At 46.3% G+C, this 18,931-nt stretch overlaps 1 protein-coding gene across 3 annotated transcripts in view; it reads left to right on the forward strand.

Moving 5' to 3' along the window:
- The window catches only part of ASAP1 (ArfGAP with SH3 domain, ankyrin repeat and PH domain 1), a 334,855-nt gene that overhangs the window by 267,641 nt on the left and 48,283 nt on the right, over positions 1-18,931 (forward strand). For all 3 annotated transcript variants that reach the window (XM_069600954.1, XM_069600955.1, XM_069600956.1), the window contains exons 12-15: positions 5,655-5,755; positions 6,731-6,800; positions 16,198-16,285; positions 18,398-18,446. In XM_069600954.1, the coding sequence (XP_069457055.1) occupies positions 5,655-5,755; positions 6,731-6,800; positions 16,198-16,285; positions 18,398-18,446 (308 nt within the window). The remainder of the gene's footprint in view (positions 1-5,654; positions 5,756-6,730; positions 6,801-16,197; positions 16,286-18,397; positions 18,447-18,931) is intronic.

Consider the following 18,931-nt stretch of genomic DNA (forward strand, 5'->3'; position numbering starts at 1 on the left):
TGAATGGTTAAGTGTTAAATGAATGCAGTACACATCCCTAATGACTAGTCTCATCTGTTCGTTTGGTCAAGCATTTAGTGAATACTTACCGTGCACCAACAACTGTTCTAGGCACTGAACTTGGGTCCCTTCCGTCAAGGAGCTCATTGCTTAGTAGGAAATAGCCGTGTGAACCAGCGATCAGACCTACAGCAGTATGGAAGCTGTAAGAGATTGGGAGGGGCCATGCCAGAAAAGAGAAGCCAGAAAGACTCAGGCAGAGTGCGCAGCCCACCTACTGCCTGGGGCAGGGTGGGTGGAGGAGTGAGACATGCTGCTTCTGAGACAAAAACCCAGACGTGGTTGTGGAGGACCTGGGGTGCAGCTGAAGGGAAGGGACTTCATGTGAAGGCACATGGGGTGGTGCGCACCGTTCATTACATGGGAGAAGGTAGTGCTTACGTTATGCAATGACGATGGATTCAGTTTAAGTGCAGTACTTAATCAAAATCACACAAAATACAGCACTTTTTTATAGTGCCAGTTCCTCCCTGTATTATCTCACAATGCAAGCTGATTTTTTTTTTTTTTTAATTTTTGGCTGCACCGTGCATCATGTGGGAACCTTAGTTCCCCAACCAAGGATTGGACCCACCCTTCCTGCAGAGAAAGGCAGTTTTAACCACTGGACCTCTGGGGGAAGTGTCCCCCCTGCTTTTTTTTAAAATGTTGCAAACTAACCCTCTGTAAATTCCTAAAGTTTCCGAAAGGGGTTCAATGAGTCCAAAACAGGAACAAAGCAAACCCCCTCAAGCATGTACCAGCACCATTAATCTTAAAGCAACCTTGAAGGTTCCCTTGACTGAATGACTGTCCCCCTCTACCCTCCTGCCTCCTCAAATCCAGTTTTTATATAAATCCTGGGTGTTCATGCAGTGAGTGGAGCCTGAAGCCCTGCTCTGAGCACCTGCTGATCCCTGGAAGGAGGCATCAAGGGCCTGGGAGGCGCGTGAGCTTGCACCCAGCTCACCCAGTCTCTGCAGCGTCTGCACCTGTGCTCTGAGGCTTCAGATCACGCTTATTGCCGGCCCTGGGAGAAGCTGTCTCCTGTAGCTTCTTACTTCTTACTTCTCAGTGTAAGAGCCCTAGAAATACCCAACTGGAGGGGTAAGAGCTAGGTCTCTGTCTGGGGAGAAAACAACACGGTTTTTAACTGGCAGTTGTAACTTAAGCACTTCCTGCCTTTGTTTTGTCACGCGGGTTTACCTCTTTCCTGTGCGTGGAAGCTTTCTTGGGAGAAAAAAGAAAAAAAGATTATCACAGCCCCTTTTTGTTTTGCATAAAGACTATCCTGCTCACACTTGTTAAACAGCATAGTTGCATCTAAGCCTCTCATGCGCATGAGGGAATCCACATGATTTGTTTTAATTCCACTCCAAATTAATAAATAAGTTTTCATTAACACCACGTCCAGAGTATTTTACAAATAAAGTTGACTTTTCACAACATGCCTGTCCCATTCTCATGGTGTTTATCATCTCCTGTCACAATGTATCTTTAGAAGGTAATGATTTTTAATGACTTAGTAAAAGGCTGTCCACTAGAGAGTTCTTGCACTCCAGTTGGGAAGAGTGTAAAGTAATCTAAAATAAGGACTTGAGAAATTAAAGTCACCCCTCAAATCATTCAGCCTCCTCACCCCCACCAGCTTCAACCTGACTCCATTAAAGGAAGCTTCAAGAATTTGAACTCTAAATAGGATCTTTGGATTTTTGGTAGATTCATTTTTTTCCTTGTCACAATTCTTTATTGACTTTTGGCAAATGTTTCAGGAAATTAGTTATCTTAGGTTTTTATAATAGCCTAACTTTGTAAAAGGACTGTTTGCCTTAATACTATTTTCAGGGTTGAAAATATTTTATTTTTAATGATGCTATCCTTAAATCGTTCCCCAAACTCCACCTTCTTTTTTTGAGTCTGTCTCAGTAACCCATCTTAGTTTGCAAACTATATGTATTTTGCTCATCTCTCCTTTCACAGTATCTGGTACGTTGCCTGGCACCCCAGAACAACTCAGTAAATATTTAGTGAGATGAAACGAACTCCTCTGCCCACTCCATTCATACCTTACATTAGAAATTTGAAGCTTCTATAAATAAAGGTTTAGTTATAAATTGGATGCCAGAAACAGTTATAAGCCATTAAGTCAATGAGAGTGTAATTGCTTGCAGTTTTAGAGGATGTGAGATTCTGCTCCTTTGTAATGCATCTTATATGTTAATAAGGTTTTCTAATAAGAAAGTAAGCTAATTTGTACTGCTAATAGAGAATAGGAAATTGAACTTAAAAAATACCACCATAGTTTCTCATTCTGTAGTTTACATCTCTTGACTCACATCGTGGCATTTCTCCGAGGTTTTCTTCTTAAGTGTAAGTCTAGTTTTAAATTGCTTGCCTGAATGAGTTTCTCATTTGCATCTCCCTTTCCTCGGTACATATTGGTTCCTGTTCTACTGTTAGAGGATTAACAGTCTATTTCATCCCTTCAGTTGTGCTTTGTTTAGTTATTGTGTGTGTGAGAGTCACTCAGTTGTGTCCGATTCTTTGCGCCCCCGTGAACTGCAGCCTGCCAGGCTCCTGTGTCCATGAATTCTTCAGCCAGAATACTGGAGTGGGTGGCCTTTCCTTTTTCCAGATTGTTTCGTTATTAAGTGTTAACAATTCTCCAAGATTTACTTTCTCGAAAAATAGAATCCTTTTTTTTGTTTATCTGGAGTGCCATGCTGAACCATCATTTCTCAATATCATCATCATTTGTGTGACTTTCTTAGGTCATAAAACTCATTAGGAGTTAGTTTAGGATTGTTGATGCTACTTCTGACTCATCACTTCCTTCCTGCTTGGTTTAACGAAACAGACTTCTGGGGTCAAAGCCTAGGCTTCAGCCACTTTATTAACCTTTAAAACTATGTTTGTCTGATATAAAGCAAAGTGAAAGTGAAATCGCTTAGTCGTGTCCGACTCTTTGCAACCCCATGGACTGTAGCCTACCAGGTTCTTCGGTCCATGGGATTTTCCAGGCAAGCAAGGAATATTCAATCTGCTTGTTATTCAGAATTTAAAGTTAATTTAGGCTAGTAAAAATATATGTAAGGAATGTCTTAGTAGTAAGTTTACAGAATATAATAGTTTTCATCCATTGTCACCATCTGAATCCTTATTTTTTAAAAAAGATAAGTACTTTTACTTTTTTATACTTGGACCTCTATCTTAAATGTTAGCAGGCCAGTTAAGGTGAAAGATGAATAGTTTTAAAGCATTTAGACAGACTAGGAATTATGTGAGCAGATAAAGAGAAGTTCATTGAAAAGGGGTCCAAGGAAGATAGTTATTCTTTTAATAAGAATCTATATCAAGGAGATTTTAGAGTTTGTTTTTAATGTTGTGGGGAGGTATAGATGTGGCAAAGGTACCTGTTAAGTAATTTTCCGTAGTTAAGTGATTTCCCTGGGATTTCACTGGGTTAAGGCAGGAACTCTGTGGGTTTCATTTATCCCAGCCTGTTATTTTTGTCTCATGGCTCAAGTCTCTACCACCTGATCTGATTTTCTGTCCTCATATTTCTTGACTAATATTGTGGACACGCTGCTGCCTCCTTGAAAAAAATCCCAGGTGTCCCCACCCTTGTATTGGGGTGTCCCTGGAGGTACTGGAGGAGGCAGACTCCTGCCTGTTTGGTATGAGATCGGTCCCTCAGTCATAGCGCCTGAGTCCAAGGCTGTAGACCCCGGTTAAAAGTAAACCTGGAGGGGAATTTTTCAGCATTCCTAAGCTCCCCCCTTCCTTGGATGATTAAAACTATCCAATGATATATTTCAGCTGGAGGGAACCTGTCCAGTTAAAGAAATGACTCAGATTAAGAAAACAAGCAGGGACTTCCCTGGTGGCCCAGTGGTTAAGACTCTGAGCTCCCAATGGAGGGGGCACAGGTTCGATCCCTGGTTGGGGAACTAAACTCCACAAGCTGCATGTCCAATAAATAAATAAAACAGACAAAAAAAGAAACCAAGCAGAGTTGGTAACCTCTTTAGTGTGAGTCACCGAGCCCGGTACAGCGTGCAGTCAGCTCTCAGTTACCCATACTAGTGAGCAGGACAGCGGGGGCCAAGGGTGAGCGTCCAATTCCAGGACAGGTTGTGTCCCAGCCAGCGTCCTCAGCACGTTTGCAGCACCCGGTTTTTAGGGAGCATCCGGGGCATGCTTTTGAACAGTGAGCTCATGGTGTGTGCGGTAGCCCTACGATTTCCCTGCAGCTGTTACTGACATTCACCAAGCACTCACCCAGCACACGCTGTTGGTCCAGGGGATCTTGAAGGCCAGGGAGAGGCCATCCTGGCCTGGGAGGCAGGCCGTGGGCGATGATCAGTAAATGTGCCTCAGCCTCTTTACCATCATGCTTCAGGGGTTGCTTCTGAGCTGTTTATTTTTATTTTTATTAAATTCTCTTCACTTCACATAAATTGTAGGAAAACAAAGGGTCTTCCTACCATTTGTTGTTTTCTTTAGACTTTGTAAGTAAAGAACTGGGTTTTTTTTACACATAAACATGGTGAGGTTTGTCAGCCCTTTAATTTTGGTGAAGCGTGTACTTCCTCTTCCATTCAGCTTTCTTTTCCCTCTGTTCTCAAATGACCTGAAATGAAACTTGATAAAGATGTTTTCTTATCCTATCACCCAAAGTTTATGATGACTCAGAAGTGTGAGTGAGAGAGAGATACCTGATGTTAATTATCCTTACAGTGATGTTTTCTCTGTGTGTTGTAAAAAGTGCTTAGCCTATCAACAATAAGACTATCAATGAAATTAACTGTATTTTCACATGTTCTGCCTTTTTTTCCCTCTTGCTTTTGCCCTTCCTGATCGAAGTCTAGGAGAGTAAGTCAATGCGTTTTGTCAGACCGTATTGTCTGTGTCTAACGCCCCGGGTTCTCGTTCTACAGTTCAGCGTCATCAGTTCTTTTTTACATTTCCACAGTGCAGTCTTTAGAAACGAGGGGAAAGCATTTGTGGATGTTACATCGAGTTTGTCTGCATCTGTGTTGTCCTGTCACTATGTCGTACACTTTTCCCTGCCACCGACTCATCTTTTTAAATGCAAAGCATGGGTATAGGTGTATTTTTACAGAGTACTCATTAGTTGCAAAACAAGAGTTTTATTGCAGTTCTTCATCCCTCACTGAGAAGAGGTACTTTTTGTTGGGGGTATTTTAGCAGAAAAGGTGAGGGACAGGCAGCGTGCCCGGAGGAGGAACTCTCGGGGTGCATGAGCTTCGCTGGGTGCCCACCTCACTTCCCCTAGCCCTCTCTGCGCTCACCTCTGCTGCCAGCATAGACTAGTTTGAGTCCTAGAATAGCTTGCCGCTGCAGTGTCTCTGAAGTAGAGCTGGCTTCCAGACTAGAAATAGGAGACCCGGACCCCAACCCTCAGCTCAGGCTTGTCTGGCAATTGCTTACCTGCCCAGTTTCCTCCGCTAGTATATGATCAAGGACCCGGCAGCTCTCAAAAGTCCACAGTTCTCTTAGCTCCAGACCAACAGGCCAAGGCTCCATGGCAGACTAGAGTCAAGGAGTGAATTGTCTCGGCGTGAGCCTTATCCATGGCATCTCCTTTCTAGGATTCCCAGAGCCGGCAAGGAGGCTACAGCATGCACCAGCTGCAGGGCAACAAGGAGTATGGCAGCGAGAAGAAGGGCTACCTGCTGAAGAAGAGTGACGGGTACGTCCGCAGCCAGCCCGGGGTCCCCTGTGTGCTCAGCATCCTTCCAGGGGCCAGTAGCCTAGGGACCTGCCCCAGCCGCTCAGGCAGGGAGACGCACTTACAGTCTCGTGTGCACCAGCTTCGAACGATGCTTCCCTCAGGCAAGGCTGGGAGTTAACCTGCTGTCTGTAGAAGCACTGGCCTGTGTCCACAGATGGCACCTGTGACTTGTCATGTGTGGTTTGAGGAAGGCAGGGACTGTCCCCACACGTTCAGCAGATACTTTCTGGGAGTCCTACATGCCACACACTGTTGTAGACGCTGGGGATATAACTCTGAACCAAAGAAAGTCCTTTTCGTTATAGAGCTTACGTGCTCACCAGGGAGGCAGACGATCAAGAAGGAAATGCATTTATACATATATGTATAGAAAATGAAGAATGCCGTTTCATAGGTCTGAAATTTTAACTGTTCTAGATGATACCCAAAGCATCTTAAAACAGCTTGCTTTTTCAACCCACAGTATGCTTCAAAAGTCTACGTAAGTGGCCCATATTGTAGCTGTGTTATTCTTTGTAAATGCCTGCATGGTACCCTGTAGTACGAATGTAACAGGAATCATTTACGTATTCTCCTGCTCTCAGGTTTCTGTTGTTGTCTCCTGTTTTCACTGTCAACAACAGTGCTGTGGGCTTCCCTGGCGGCGGAGTGGTTAGGACTCCGCTTCCACCGCAGGGGACACAGGTTCAGTCCCTGCTGAGGGAAGTTCCACGTGCCGTGAAGTGTGGCCAGAGGCGGAAGAAGCCCAGTACTTTGGTGCCTCCTTGTGTGCCTACTAGTCTGCATTCCCCTCCCCCTGGGGTAATAAACGGCAGCCCAGACCCTGGCTTGTGTGGGGTCTGCTTGCAGGTTTTTGTGATGGTGGTCAAGCATGACACCGTGCAGCTGCGTGAAGCAGGCACTGTATCAGGTTGTGTCTGGCTCCATCCTTAGGATCCGGAAAGTGTGGCAGAGAAGGAAGTGCTCCGTCAAGAACGGGATCCTGACCATCTCCCACGCCACAGTAAGTGTATCCGCTCGTTCACCACTGTGTCCATGATGCCTCTGGCCACATGGCCCGGAAAGCAAGTGCATGATGTAACCAGCCTGAAAATCTCCCCCCGTGTGTTTAACGTGTGGGATTCAGTCCGAGGGTTTAGGAGATTCCTTCACAAAAGAAGTCTGTCCCTCTGTCCTGCCTGGTTCTCCTGTTTCACCAGAACTTTGCCTTCTGCTCCCTCGAAACCGAATCAGGCGCTCCTTTACTTTTTTCATCTCATCTCTGGGAAAATATTGTTGGCTGTTCTGAAGTTTTAACACATCTAGATGCTACCCAAATTATCTCAACAGCTGGCTCTTTCTTTAGAAATGGGTGTAACTTCACACATACGTGGAAAACCTGAAGTTTTCTGAATCCCAGGTTCACCATTTGCCTGGAGAAAAGCATTTAACTGCCAGAGGTGCTGGTGACGACTAAATGAGGGACCATGCTGGGTGGGGGCCACAGTTAACAGCAGTTGGTATTTGTGTCACCAACTAGTACCAAACAGCAGTTGCTGTTTGTGCTGCCTCCTCCTCGGACGTCCCTGTAGGTGCTGAAATCTATTGACAGGCAGCCTGCCCTGCTACACACACTGGAAATTGTGAGTCCACCTCAGCTGCCCCCAGAGCAGACCAGGGCAAGTGGGTCCTCTCCACCTAACCTCTGGCCACCTCCCGCTGGTTTCTGTTAACCTGGTCCCTACTTTTCATTGGCTTCAAGCCACACTTTACCGCCAGTTACATCGCTTTGTAATCACATAACCTGCCCCCACAGAATGATCTCGGTGGCCAGTTTTAGCTGGCTTCTCCAGACTTTGCAAACACCTCTGATTCCTTAGAAACAGATTGAAAATCAGGGCCAGAAGTTTCCTGAGAAAACATGCTGAATTCAGTGATCTTTTGAAAAGTGGATAAAAGAGCTTTTTTTGGTCAGGAAATACAGGGTCTTTGTTTGGGACCCCTTTATTAAGACAGGGGAATTCCTCATGCTGGAAGGGCCCAGTCACTTTGGCAGGTTCTTCTTACCAGGTTGACTTGGGAGAGGGTCAAGTATGTGTTTAGATTGGTGAGCCATGGCCTGTTGGCTTGACCACACACTTGCATTCTGCTCCAGGGACCATTTGTCTCTCTAGCTGACTGTTTTGGAAGAAATCCATTTTCTGTTTACCTGCACACATCCCCAGAGATTTCTTCTATAATTTCACTGCTTCACACATACCTGTTAAAAGACTTTTTTTTTTTTTTAATTTACTATTCAAAGTAATGCAGCACTTGGGGAATCAAATTCAGTGAGACCCTCTGAATCTGCTGTCACAGTAATATTGATCGAGTCTAGTATCTGTTCAGTGCAGCATGAGATGTTTTCATTTAAAAAGCCAATTCTGACAAATCTGTGGCAAACATTAGCATAAAGCTTAAGGATAAAAGTGTTTATGTTAAGCCGCTAGACCATTATAAACAGATTTCTGTATCTTTGCGTTGTTTGCTTTTACTTTAGTTTTTTAGCATCAACATATAATACAATAGAACAAGCGTTCCAAGAAAGAAAATACAAGGATTCTGTGTGAAGTACCGCTTGACCGTCATGATCCTGAGAAATTAATTTCAAAAGTGTAAGAAGCTAGTGTCCTGCTTGCCTCTGAGTTCCCAGTGCCTGTGTTCTTTCTACTACATAATAGTCCTTTCCTCTGATGCCAGCTTTTGTTAAGATACTTTACTCCTCACCTGTCAACTGGGATATTAACAGTTCCTGCCTTTCAGTGCCGTGAGAGTTAGATGATTCATTTAAAGCTTTATAGAGCCTGGACCACGGTAAGTGTCCCTCAGTCGTGTCCAGCTCTTCACGATTCAATGGACTGTACCCTGCCAGGCTATGTCCATGGGGTTCTCCAGGCAGGAATACTGGAATGGGTTGCCATTCCCTTCTCTAGGGATCTCCCCAATCCTGGGATTGAACCCACATCTCCCACATTTCAGGCAGATTTATTTTTACCGTCTGAGTCACCAGGGAAGCCAAGTGTCTGGTAAACTTAAATGATTACTCATCTTTGCTGGTGGTTAAGGCACCGAGCTTCCAGTGCAAGGGGCATGGATTCGATCCCTGGTCAGGGAACTAACATCCCACATGCCACGTGGTGTGACCCCCAAAAAAAAAAGTTTAAAAAAATCTGATTGGGATGACGTCACCCATCACCGTGGGCCCAGACTGCCATGATTTGAGTCAAAATAACACTGAATTCCTCATGCTGCTGCCAAGTCGCTTCACTCGTGTCTGACTCTGCGACCCCACAGACGGGCAGCCCACCAGGCTTCCCCATCCCTGGGGTTCTCCAGGCAAGAACACTGGAGTGGGTTGCCATTGCCTTCTCCAATGCAGGAAAGTGAAAAATAAAAGTGAAGTCGCTCAGTCGTGTCCGACTCTTAGCGACCCCATGGACTGCAGCCCACCAGGCTCCTCCATCCACGGGATTTTCCAGGCAAGAGTACTGGAGTGGGGTGCCATTGCCTTCTCCGTAAATCCCTCATAATAGTGCCCAATTCATAGGTACATGTAAAGATTAAATGAGTTCATTGATTGTAAGTAATTAGAGCACAATGCAAGTTGGAAGTAGCACTCAGTAAATGTCAGCTGTCGTTATTGCTGTTACTATCACCTTCTTCCCTCATGTGTTAACATCTCATATTTAATCTCAACTACTGGAATTCCTTTGTGCTGCTATTTCTTCCTGGAGGGACTTGATGAAGCTCATCTGGAGCACCTGACCTCTCATAGGAATTTCATTTCTTCCTGTTAGAAGTGGACAACACTTCTGGCACCTCCAGGCATCACACTAGAGCAAGACTTTGATTCTCTCTCCCTATCCTTGGTCTCTTTAGACCCACAGACATTTCCCAGGGAATCTTGTTCTCCATCTTGTCCAGAGCCTAGAAGACAACATTCAGCTTCAGGACTTCAACAGATGCTCTGAAAGCCCGCTCACAGCAGGCTGCTCCCTGTCTTGCAGTGTGTTCAATAACCTGGTTTCTGAGATTGGCCTCTGTTGAGGCTAACCTGGACTCTGCCCAGTTCCACATCTTTGTCCAAGTTGTCACTGCAAGAAGAGACTATTTTCCCCTCTGCCACGAGATTAGACGCAGCACTGTGAATTATAAAAGGACAAATCCTGGAGTTGATTAGACCTGGGCTCCAGCTCCTGAAACAAGCTGTAGGACCTTGGATAAGTTACTCAAGCCTTTGGAGCCTCCATTTTCTCTGATGTCAGATTTGTATAATTTTCTTATTAAGATATCTTATTCCCTTCTAGCTTCCCAAGTGACTCAGCAGTAAAGAATGCACCTGCAAATACAGGAGATAAGGTTTAGGTGCTCAATAAATGAAAACCACTACCTTGCCCCCAAAGAAACCAAAATACTTTGCAAAAGCCAGAAGTTTTAATGTACTAAATTTTTGGAGATAAGATCTCTCTTCAGTGGTAGGTGTTCAGTGCATGCCTAACTTCTAATCCAGGAGTTGTGTGGTTGTTGATGGTGTACCAAACATATGTGTCCCTCTAAGGCATGGTAGGTGTCTAAATAAAGATTGAACAAAAAATTGAAATGAGTGTAAGGATCTAAACAGCTGTGTTAGCAAGCATTCGCCTAGGAAATGAAGAGAGCTTTATTATTTTATTTTTATCTCTTTCTACCCAGCAGCCTGAGCCTGGCTGGGTCAGCCTTATTTTCCAAGTAATTAATAATGTTCACTTGTTTGTGCAGCGAGCAATCCAGCTGAATGATGGGGGTAAATAATTTCATTTCTGGATACTAATTCCAGTAGCAGCTGTTTTCTGCTAACAGAAATAGCCTGCACTAACGACTTCACACTTCCAGCGAAAACACTTCACCACAGTGCATGCCGAGCTGTGGTGGACAAATGGGTGGTGTTTGTTTTCTTTCAGGAAATGCAGAAACGTTCATCAGAATCGAGTCATTCTGTTTCTACACACATTTGTGATGACTTTCCTAGCTGAAGGGCATCTTCTGTTTAGGGTGGCAGAGCCTTTTTGTCAGAGGGGTGATGTCTTCACTTCTGTGCAGGGAACGTGTCAAGAGCTTACCGAGTGGAAACATGTTCAGAATCCTGCGAGTAGCTTTGCCATGTGTGCGTGTGTATGTGTACATGCGTGTGTATGCACACACATGCAAAAATGAACACTAACGTGAATACTGTTAACTGGAAAAAGCAGTTTGCAAAACAATATATATAGATGGAACCAACCCATGTTTTTCTAAAAACAGACATTTCACACACACGCATATCTTGTTAAAATCAGGTCTTAGCCATGAGTGTCCCTGGGTGTAAGTAAGTAGGATTAACAAGTAATGTTCAGTTTCTGCTTTACCCTATCTCTGTCTCCTAGTGTTTCTTCCAGAAATATGCATTCTTTTAAGGAACAGTAAAACCTGTAAAAGGACAGGCCTCAAAGATTTTCAGGGAACAGAGCTGGAACAGTCTTCATTTTTGAAAGACATCATAACGATGTTGGGGTGGGGGCACTTGGAGCTTTTTAAACTTGCTGTTCAGCAGAGCCTACAAGGGTGCAGACCACCCCCCCGCCCCCTCCCCCTCCACCCATCAAATGCGGAGCTTGGGAGAGCCACCTGCTACATAGAAGTATCTTTGGGAATAATTGAAACGTCTTTTTTCAGCAGTATCTTGAGTCCCCAGCGGTCAGCGCCACAACCATCGCTTTGATTCAGACCCTGTCATCGCTCACCAGTCTTTATCGACTCCTCCCCCAGCCATCTCTCTGGATGTCGGTGGGCTGGTCGGTTCTGGGAGGGGGTCCAATCAGTGTAACTGCCGCGCTCCCGGGAAGGGGCGCGAGTCCTCCGCGCCAGCCGCAGTGCCCTCCGTGTTAGCTACTTCATCATCTTTTGCCTTGTCCCTCTCACTCCCAGGGTCCTGCACGCACGCCTCCTCGCCTCGGTCCTCGCCCAGGGACGAGGCCACCCTTGGAGCCTTGCGGAAGTCCCGATGCCCTCCTGAGCTCAGGCTCCGGGCACCGGTCCTTGGTCGGGTCTGTTTCCTGTATCTTATGGGTGGCACAGACCGCCTGCCCTTCGTATGTGCTTAGATGGACTTGAGGCTTCTGCAGTATTTTGTCAAACGCATTAAGTAAAGAGGTGTTTCAAATAGGCTGCTAAAATTTCTGTTTGCATCAATTATACAAGCTAAATGACCTGAGAAGATACCAGAATAGAAGTTCATATTTGGCACCATTGCTCTGTTTATTTCTAGCCCTTACTCTTCTCAGAGGAGGTGTTCTCGTGGGTTGCGGCTTTGGGCTTCCCCCTGGGCAGGATTGGGGTCACGTGGCTGGTTCCGTGGCTCTCCTTCCCGTGGAAGCGGAAGGGATGAACGCCGGACTCTGTGCTGCTTGTCTACCGGGAGATTTTAGGGACGCCAGTTAAGCTCTCTGTGCCTGTTTCTTCATCTTAGTTAGTAAAAGAAATTAAAAATAGTCCCCTCGCAGGTCGGTACGTGAGATAGGTATGCGTAAGGCCGAGAAATGCGTTCATTCATTTGGTAAATATTTACTGAGTACTTGCTGCAGGCCAGACATATTTTAGTGAACAAATCAGAAAGATGTTTGCTCTTTGTGGGAAGAAAGACAAGCGGTAAAGGGGAGTGAGAAGATCCTGGAAGGCAGTACAACGGAGTGTGAAGGAGTAGGAAGTCCAGGGAGGGAGGTCAGGACAGGACCACCCCTCCCTCCGGGGACTTGCTGGACTTGCTGGCTGAAGGGGCTGAAGGGAGCGAGCCCAAAGGTGTAGGGGGGAGGCCAGTGCCACTCGCCGCCAGCAGGGGGAGCCGCAGGCCAAGTGGCAGGAACCGAAATCAGAAGGAGCCTGAAGGTGGTCCGTGGGGGTCCTGACCCAGACTGGGGCTTTTATTCCAAGCATGGTAGGAATCATCCATGGTGAGGACTCAATAAATAAACATTTCCTTTGTGTCCTTTCCGTTTTTTTTTTTTTTTTTTTTTGCTTTCCTGTAACATGATGGACGTGAGTTTGAGTGAACTCCAGGAGTTGGTGATGGACAGGGAGGCCTGGCGTGCTGCAGTTCATGGGGTCGCAAAGAGTCGGACACGACTGAGCGACTGAACTGAACATAAACAGTATGAAAGCATTTCCTAAACGGTTCATCAACGACGTAGCCCAGGGCAGGTCGTTTAGTCTATGGTTTTAGTCTGCTGAACTGGCAGGAGAGATTATACCTTCCCTAATCAGTATAGCTGTCAGTTCAGTTCAGTTCAGTCGCTCAGTCGTGTCCAACTCTTTGCAACCCCACGAACTGCAGCACACCAGGCCTCCCTGTCCATCACCAACTCCCGAAGTTCACTCAGGGTTGCGTCCATCGAGTCAATGATGCCATCCAGCCATCTCATCCTCGGTCGTCCCCTTCTCCTCCTGCCCCCAATCCCTCCCAGCATCAGTCTCTTCCAGTGAGTCAGCTCTTCGCATGAGGTGGCCAAAGTACTGGAGTTTCAGCTTTAGCATCAGTCCTTCCAAAGAACACCCAGGACTGATCTCCTTCAGAATGGACTGGTTGGATCTCCTTGCAGTCCAGGGGACTCTCAAGAGTCTTCTCGAACACCACAGTTCAAAAGCATCAATTCTTTGGCGCTCAGCCTTCTTCACAGTCCAACTCTCACATCCATACATGACCACTGGGAAAATCATAGCCTTGACTAGATGGACCTTTGTTGGCAAAGTAATGTCTCTGCTTTTTAATATGCTGTCTAGGTTGGTCATAGCTTTCCTTCCAAGCTGTACATTAGTGCTAAAGGTCTAGAAAGGACTTTGAAATTTGAGGAAGTTACACAAACCTGGAGTTCCAGTGATGACTGTCGTGATTCCAAGCCTTCTGGTCCCTTGGTCCGTAGACTCTGGTTCAGCGTCTCACTCCACTTCCTGGTGTTCCTGGGCTCATGACTGGTCGCATCCAAAAAATTGTGTTCTCTGCTCTCCAGATTCGCCTTTGGAGTGGTAGGCTGTTTGTCCCACTAGCATTTAGAGGAAGAACACTGTGCAGGCATGACCTGTCTGCCAGGTGAAGTTCATGTCGACATGGCAGCTGTCAGTTCAGCAGACTGGACAGGCTTCCACGGGAATGAGGATCACGTGTCATCTTGTCATTCAAGTTGTAGGTCGGTCATGGAATGATGTAAACTGCACAAAGCCCTCGTCCTCAGAAGCTTCCAGATAACATACTTCGAGGTAGCCCATGCTTTGAATGAAAGAATGGTGCTGTTTAATTTTCCAGAATCAGTTGACACTTAACTGAGTATGTTTTCCTTTTTAAAAATTTTGTCTGTGTTGCTTCGTTGTGTCTGCTGGTGAGGTGGTTCATAAACAGTAGAGTCACGAAGATTTGGGAAGGAAAAAGAAACCCAGTTAACCCTCTGCCACATTCAAAAATGAATGGTGTCTCAAAAATTCTTAAGGTCTTTGAAGAGCTTTCTCTACTTAGGTTAAGAAACTTGCAACCCCTTATTAAGCATGATCAATGTAAACCTGGGAAGTTCTTCCTCGTGTCTGGCTCAGACCTGCTACAATTGGAGGGCCTTTCTCCTCCGTCTGTACAAACGGAAAACAGCTGCCCAGCCTTCCCCAGTGACAACCCTTCACGTCCCGGCAAACGGTTAAGTCACGCCCCAGCCTCTTTGCTCCAACTAAAAGATGCCTTTAAACCCACCTCAAAGTCCCCGTTTTCCACTCCTTTAATCATCCCTTGATCTTCCCTAAGCTTTTCTGTATCCTCTTTCAGAATGTGGATGCCACATTGGAACGTGGTAGTCTGCAGTCTCACCATTAACTGGGCTCACTATCTTTTCAGCCTGTCAGATGTCTTTGTCATTCATACGGGAAATCCAGCGATCTTATCAACACGCAAAAGGATGAGGACTAGCAATTCCTTTTACAGTGGACCCAGCCAAAGTTTGTGGTTGTAGCCACCGGTTTTGGAGACTTGAGGCCTTTAGCAACCCAAACCCCAGGTCTGTTCTAAGAAAAAATTGCAGACCCACAGCCTCCTTGCCTCCCTATTTTGGGTTTGGCAGTCAGTCTGTAGTACAGGACACTGTTTATTCTTAGGCAAAACCATCCTGTACAGGACTTGACTTCTGGCTTCTATGTCTAAGTCACATGTACATGCAAAGAACATTAAATCCCTGGATTGTCTTCTCACTTCCTGCCCACAGAGAGCTTGTTTTGGAACAGATAACTCAGGACATAGGGTATCTAATATCCTTTCTGTGTCTGATATTCTTGAAACCACAGGGGAAGATCTCAGAAGTTGTTGAAACTGAAATTAAGTGTCTGGTAGCCATTATTGAGAATGAGAGGCGCAGTGTGCGTCTGAAGTGTTCTTGATCATAATACGCCACCGAGGGGCCCCCTTTCTACTTCCTCCCCCTCTGTTTTCCCTAAAAACTCAAGTTGGTTGGGTGGTCGTGCTCCTGGCATGGAGGTTGTCAGCATGATGACCTTCAGCTGGGTGGGCTTGCAGGCCTGACTTTTGCAGGCTTCTGTTGAAGCACAGCCAGGCCTGGGCACTCAGGCCTTTCACCCCTTGGTCAGCTCCTTGCAGAAACTGGCATTCATCATTGACCAGAGTGTGACCGTGGACAGACGCAGGCAGGAGGGCCGGAAGGAGCTCTGAGCAGAGTGATCATGTGGCGAGACTCTCTTAAGGCAAAGCCTACATTAGCATGACTGTCTAGACGCTACAGAGTCTGTGTGAATTATTAATACATGCATGACCAAGAGACTGGCTGTGAAGTGATAGGAAATCTTCGTTATATTTTCCTCTCTCCAGATTTTGGAGTTGGTTAAGCAATGTCTCACGGGTGGTAACTGTTCTTGTACTTTTGGGGAGAAGTAACATGAATTTTGTGTGGCAGCTAAAATTTGTGGCTACCTGGGACATGGGATTTGCAGTGACTGGTTACTGGGGTCATTTTGAGTGGATAAAGAAACTACACCTAGCTGTGTTTCACAGTAAGTGATTAAAGTGTCAACTCTTTGCGCTTGTATACGTGTCGATTCCAGAAAGTCACAGTTCCATGGGTTATACCCACTGGTCGTTGAAAGTGAGATGAATTATCTTGGTTCCATCCTCATTAACCACTGGGACACTTATGCACAGTTAAAAGACATTGAGTGGGCCGCCTAACTTTTTTTCCCCCTGTTGTTTAATGAGATTAAGTATTCCAGTAGGGTGAATTAGACCTTATCGAATGTATGATGAACCCACCCACCTGGCCCACGGGGCACTGGGCCGGCGGGTGGCAGTCTCTGTTACATTTAACTTCTCTGTTTCCTCTCGTGTCCAGTCCAACAGGCAACCAGCCAAGCTGAACCTTCTCACCTGCCAGGTGAAGCCGAATGCCGAGGACAAGAAGTCTTTTGACCTGATATCACGTGAGTCCTTTTTCTGCCGGGTCGGTTACTGTGGATCCTGCCACCTGCCCATTCTTTGGGTCGGAAGCCACGTGTTTCCCAAGCAGGGCTCCTTGAGAGGAGGTGTATGCTGCACACGCTGCTCTAGGAAGAGCCTGGGTCTCTCTACACGGAACTCGCCTGTGGCAGGAAGGCATAAGCGACCTGCAGTGGGGAGGAGAATCTAGATGTATACAGTAAACCAGGCCAGTTCTTGACCATGAGCTTTATTCCCTGGGAGGGATTTCCCTGAGCACGTTCCCATTGCACTCCTACGTCTGCTGAATCGGTCTTTGATGTGATGCCCAGACATAGGTATCTTTTAAGAAGTCGCTGGATGACTCTGATGTATACCTATGGTTAAGTGCAGACAGGGGACTTCCCTGGTGGTCCATTGGGTAAGACTCTGCACTTCCAAATCACGGGGTGCAGGTTCATTCCCTCATCAGGGAACTAAGATCCCACATGCTATGCAATGTGGTCAAAAAATAAAATTTCAGTTAAAAAAAAAAAGAAAACAAAAGCATGGACATGGACTTGACAGTGAGGCGTGCTGCTATCTCTGCCCAGCTCCAAAGTTTTACCCCTGCAGAATCAAGCTCTGAAAGGAGAAGTCATTTCCCTGCTGCGAAGAGCTGCCTTCTGACGTCCTAAATCAGTGACACTGCGCTCTGTCCTCCATGGGTCGGGCGTGCTGTTGGCCCATCCAGCCCCTCTGCTGATAGCCTGTGTCCTCATAGTCTTTGGAGTGAAAGGAGGTTGTTTCCCTCTAGGCTGGCTCCCTGTGCTTTCATGGGTGCCACTGGCACTTTAGTACTTTGGCCACCGGATGCAAAGAGCCAGCTCATTGGAAAAGACCCCAGTGCTGGGAAAGACCGAGGGCAGGAGAAGGGGGCAACAGAGGATGCGATGGTTGGATGACATCACCAACTCAATGGACATGAGTTTGCGTAAACTCCCGGAAATAGTGAAGGACAGGGAAGCCTGGCTTGCTGCAGTCCACGGGGTTGCAAAGAGTCAGACACGACTTAGTGACTCCAACCACAATATGTGCCGGGTGCTTTATGTCCATGATGGGTAATCCTCTCAAAAGCTTTGTCATTTTCCTATTTCACAGAAGGAAAAACTGAGACTCAGGAGGTTCCAGTGACTTAACATAAAGTCTTAGCAGTAAAGCCGGGATTCAGCCTGGGCGCTTGGGTTCCAGTATCTGTGTTGTGTCCTTGGGCACACGCACGACCTCTCTCGCAGGGGGCAGCGGGTGCCTGGCAGAGCAGTCACAGAGTGAGTGACTGCCTAGAAAGTGAAGTGGTAAGACAGTGGTAGTTAGACCTCAGTGTATGGAAGCATCCCAGTAAATCCCACATTCTAAGGAAGAGTTTCCTTCATGCACACCTGCCCACACTGCCCAGGTCCAGCTACCCCCTCCTTAATGTGGGTCACACGTTGGAGGATGACCCTCCAGCAGGGCTTGAACCCTCCCTTCCTGAAGTCTGATTTAACCAGAGAGCAACCTCGGGCAGGACTTGTGTGATCATCAGGGCTGCCCTGTGAGTTATGAATTCTTACGAAAAGAAATTCTTTAAAAAGAAAAACCAGTGAAAGGCAAATTGGAAAAGGAAAGTGAAATATTAATACTGTGGCACCTAGCACTCTCTGATTTCTAAGATCTACTTGAGGGACTTCCCCACATGTCCAGTGGTTTAGACTCCACCTGTCCAATGCAGGGGGTGTGGGTTTGATCCCAGGTAGGGAAACTAAGATCCCACGTGCCGGGTGGCGCAGCCCAAAAAAAAAAATGGTCTGCTTGACCAGGTGGGACCCCTCCCCCTTCCCACTTGTTTTTCAAAAGAAATGCTTAGGCACTGGCGTGGTGTTTGCAGTTATCTTCTTGTATTCCTGTTTCTCTTCAGAAAAGCACTGTTGACAAACTGAATCGTGTAACTGCTAAAACAAAAGGGTGCAAAAATAATATCAGAATCCTAGTTTCAATGTGTCCTCCTCGGGAGCTTTTAAAATCTATATGAATACCTGAAGCATTCCGCTTTCTAAGATTTTGCTTTTTCTCTCTCTCTCTCTTTTTTTGTATTTCAGATAACAGGACGTATCACTTTCAGGCTGAAGATGAGCAGGATTACGTAGCGTAAGTAGTTTTGAAATCATGGCATAAGGCCTTAAACTGAAAAAAGCGCCTCTCTCTTCTGTATAGTATACTTAAAAGTGTTCTTGTTATTACTAAGAACCAGTCCTGGTGGGTTTCCCCTGCTTAGCTGTCCACCCGGGGCTTTCCCATGGGTCTCTTCGTTAGTCTGGGGAGCTCAGTCAACTCAGGTGCCCCCTTCAAGGTTCTGCTCAAGCCTCGCTGCCTGAGGGGTTTTGCTCCCTCCCCACAGGCCTCTTCACACCCCTCTGGGTCCCCTGGCTCAGTCTGAGCCCTCTGGAGACCTGGAGCTTCTGAGGACAAGGACTGCGCCTTCTTCATTTCTAATCCCACCATCTGCACTTGGGAGGGCTTTACTTAGCGCTGAAGTAATTCATGTTTGGGGGAGTGGCTCCCTTTGGGATTCTCTCTGGGTACCGGCGGTGGTGATGGGAGACTTGATTTTGATGGAGGAGATTCTGGCATCC

The sequence above is a fragment of the Ovis canadensis genome, chromosome 9, assembly GCF_042477335.2.
Source record: "Ovis canadensis isolate MfBH-ARS-UI-01 breed Bighorn chromosome 9, ARS-UI_OviCan_v2, whole genome shotgun sequence".
NCBI lineage: Eukaryota > Metazoa > Chordata > Mammalia > Artiodactyla > Bovidae > Ovis > Ovis canadensis.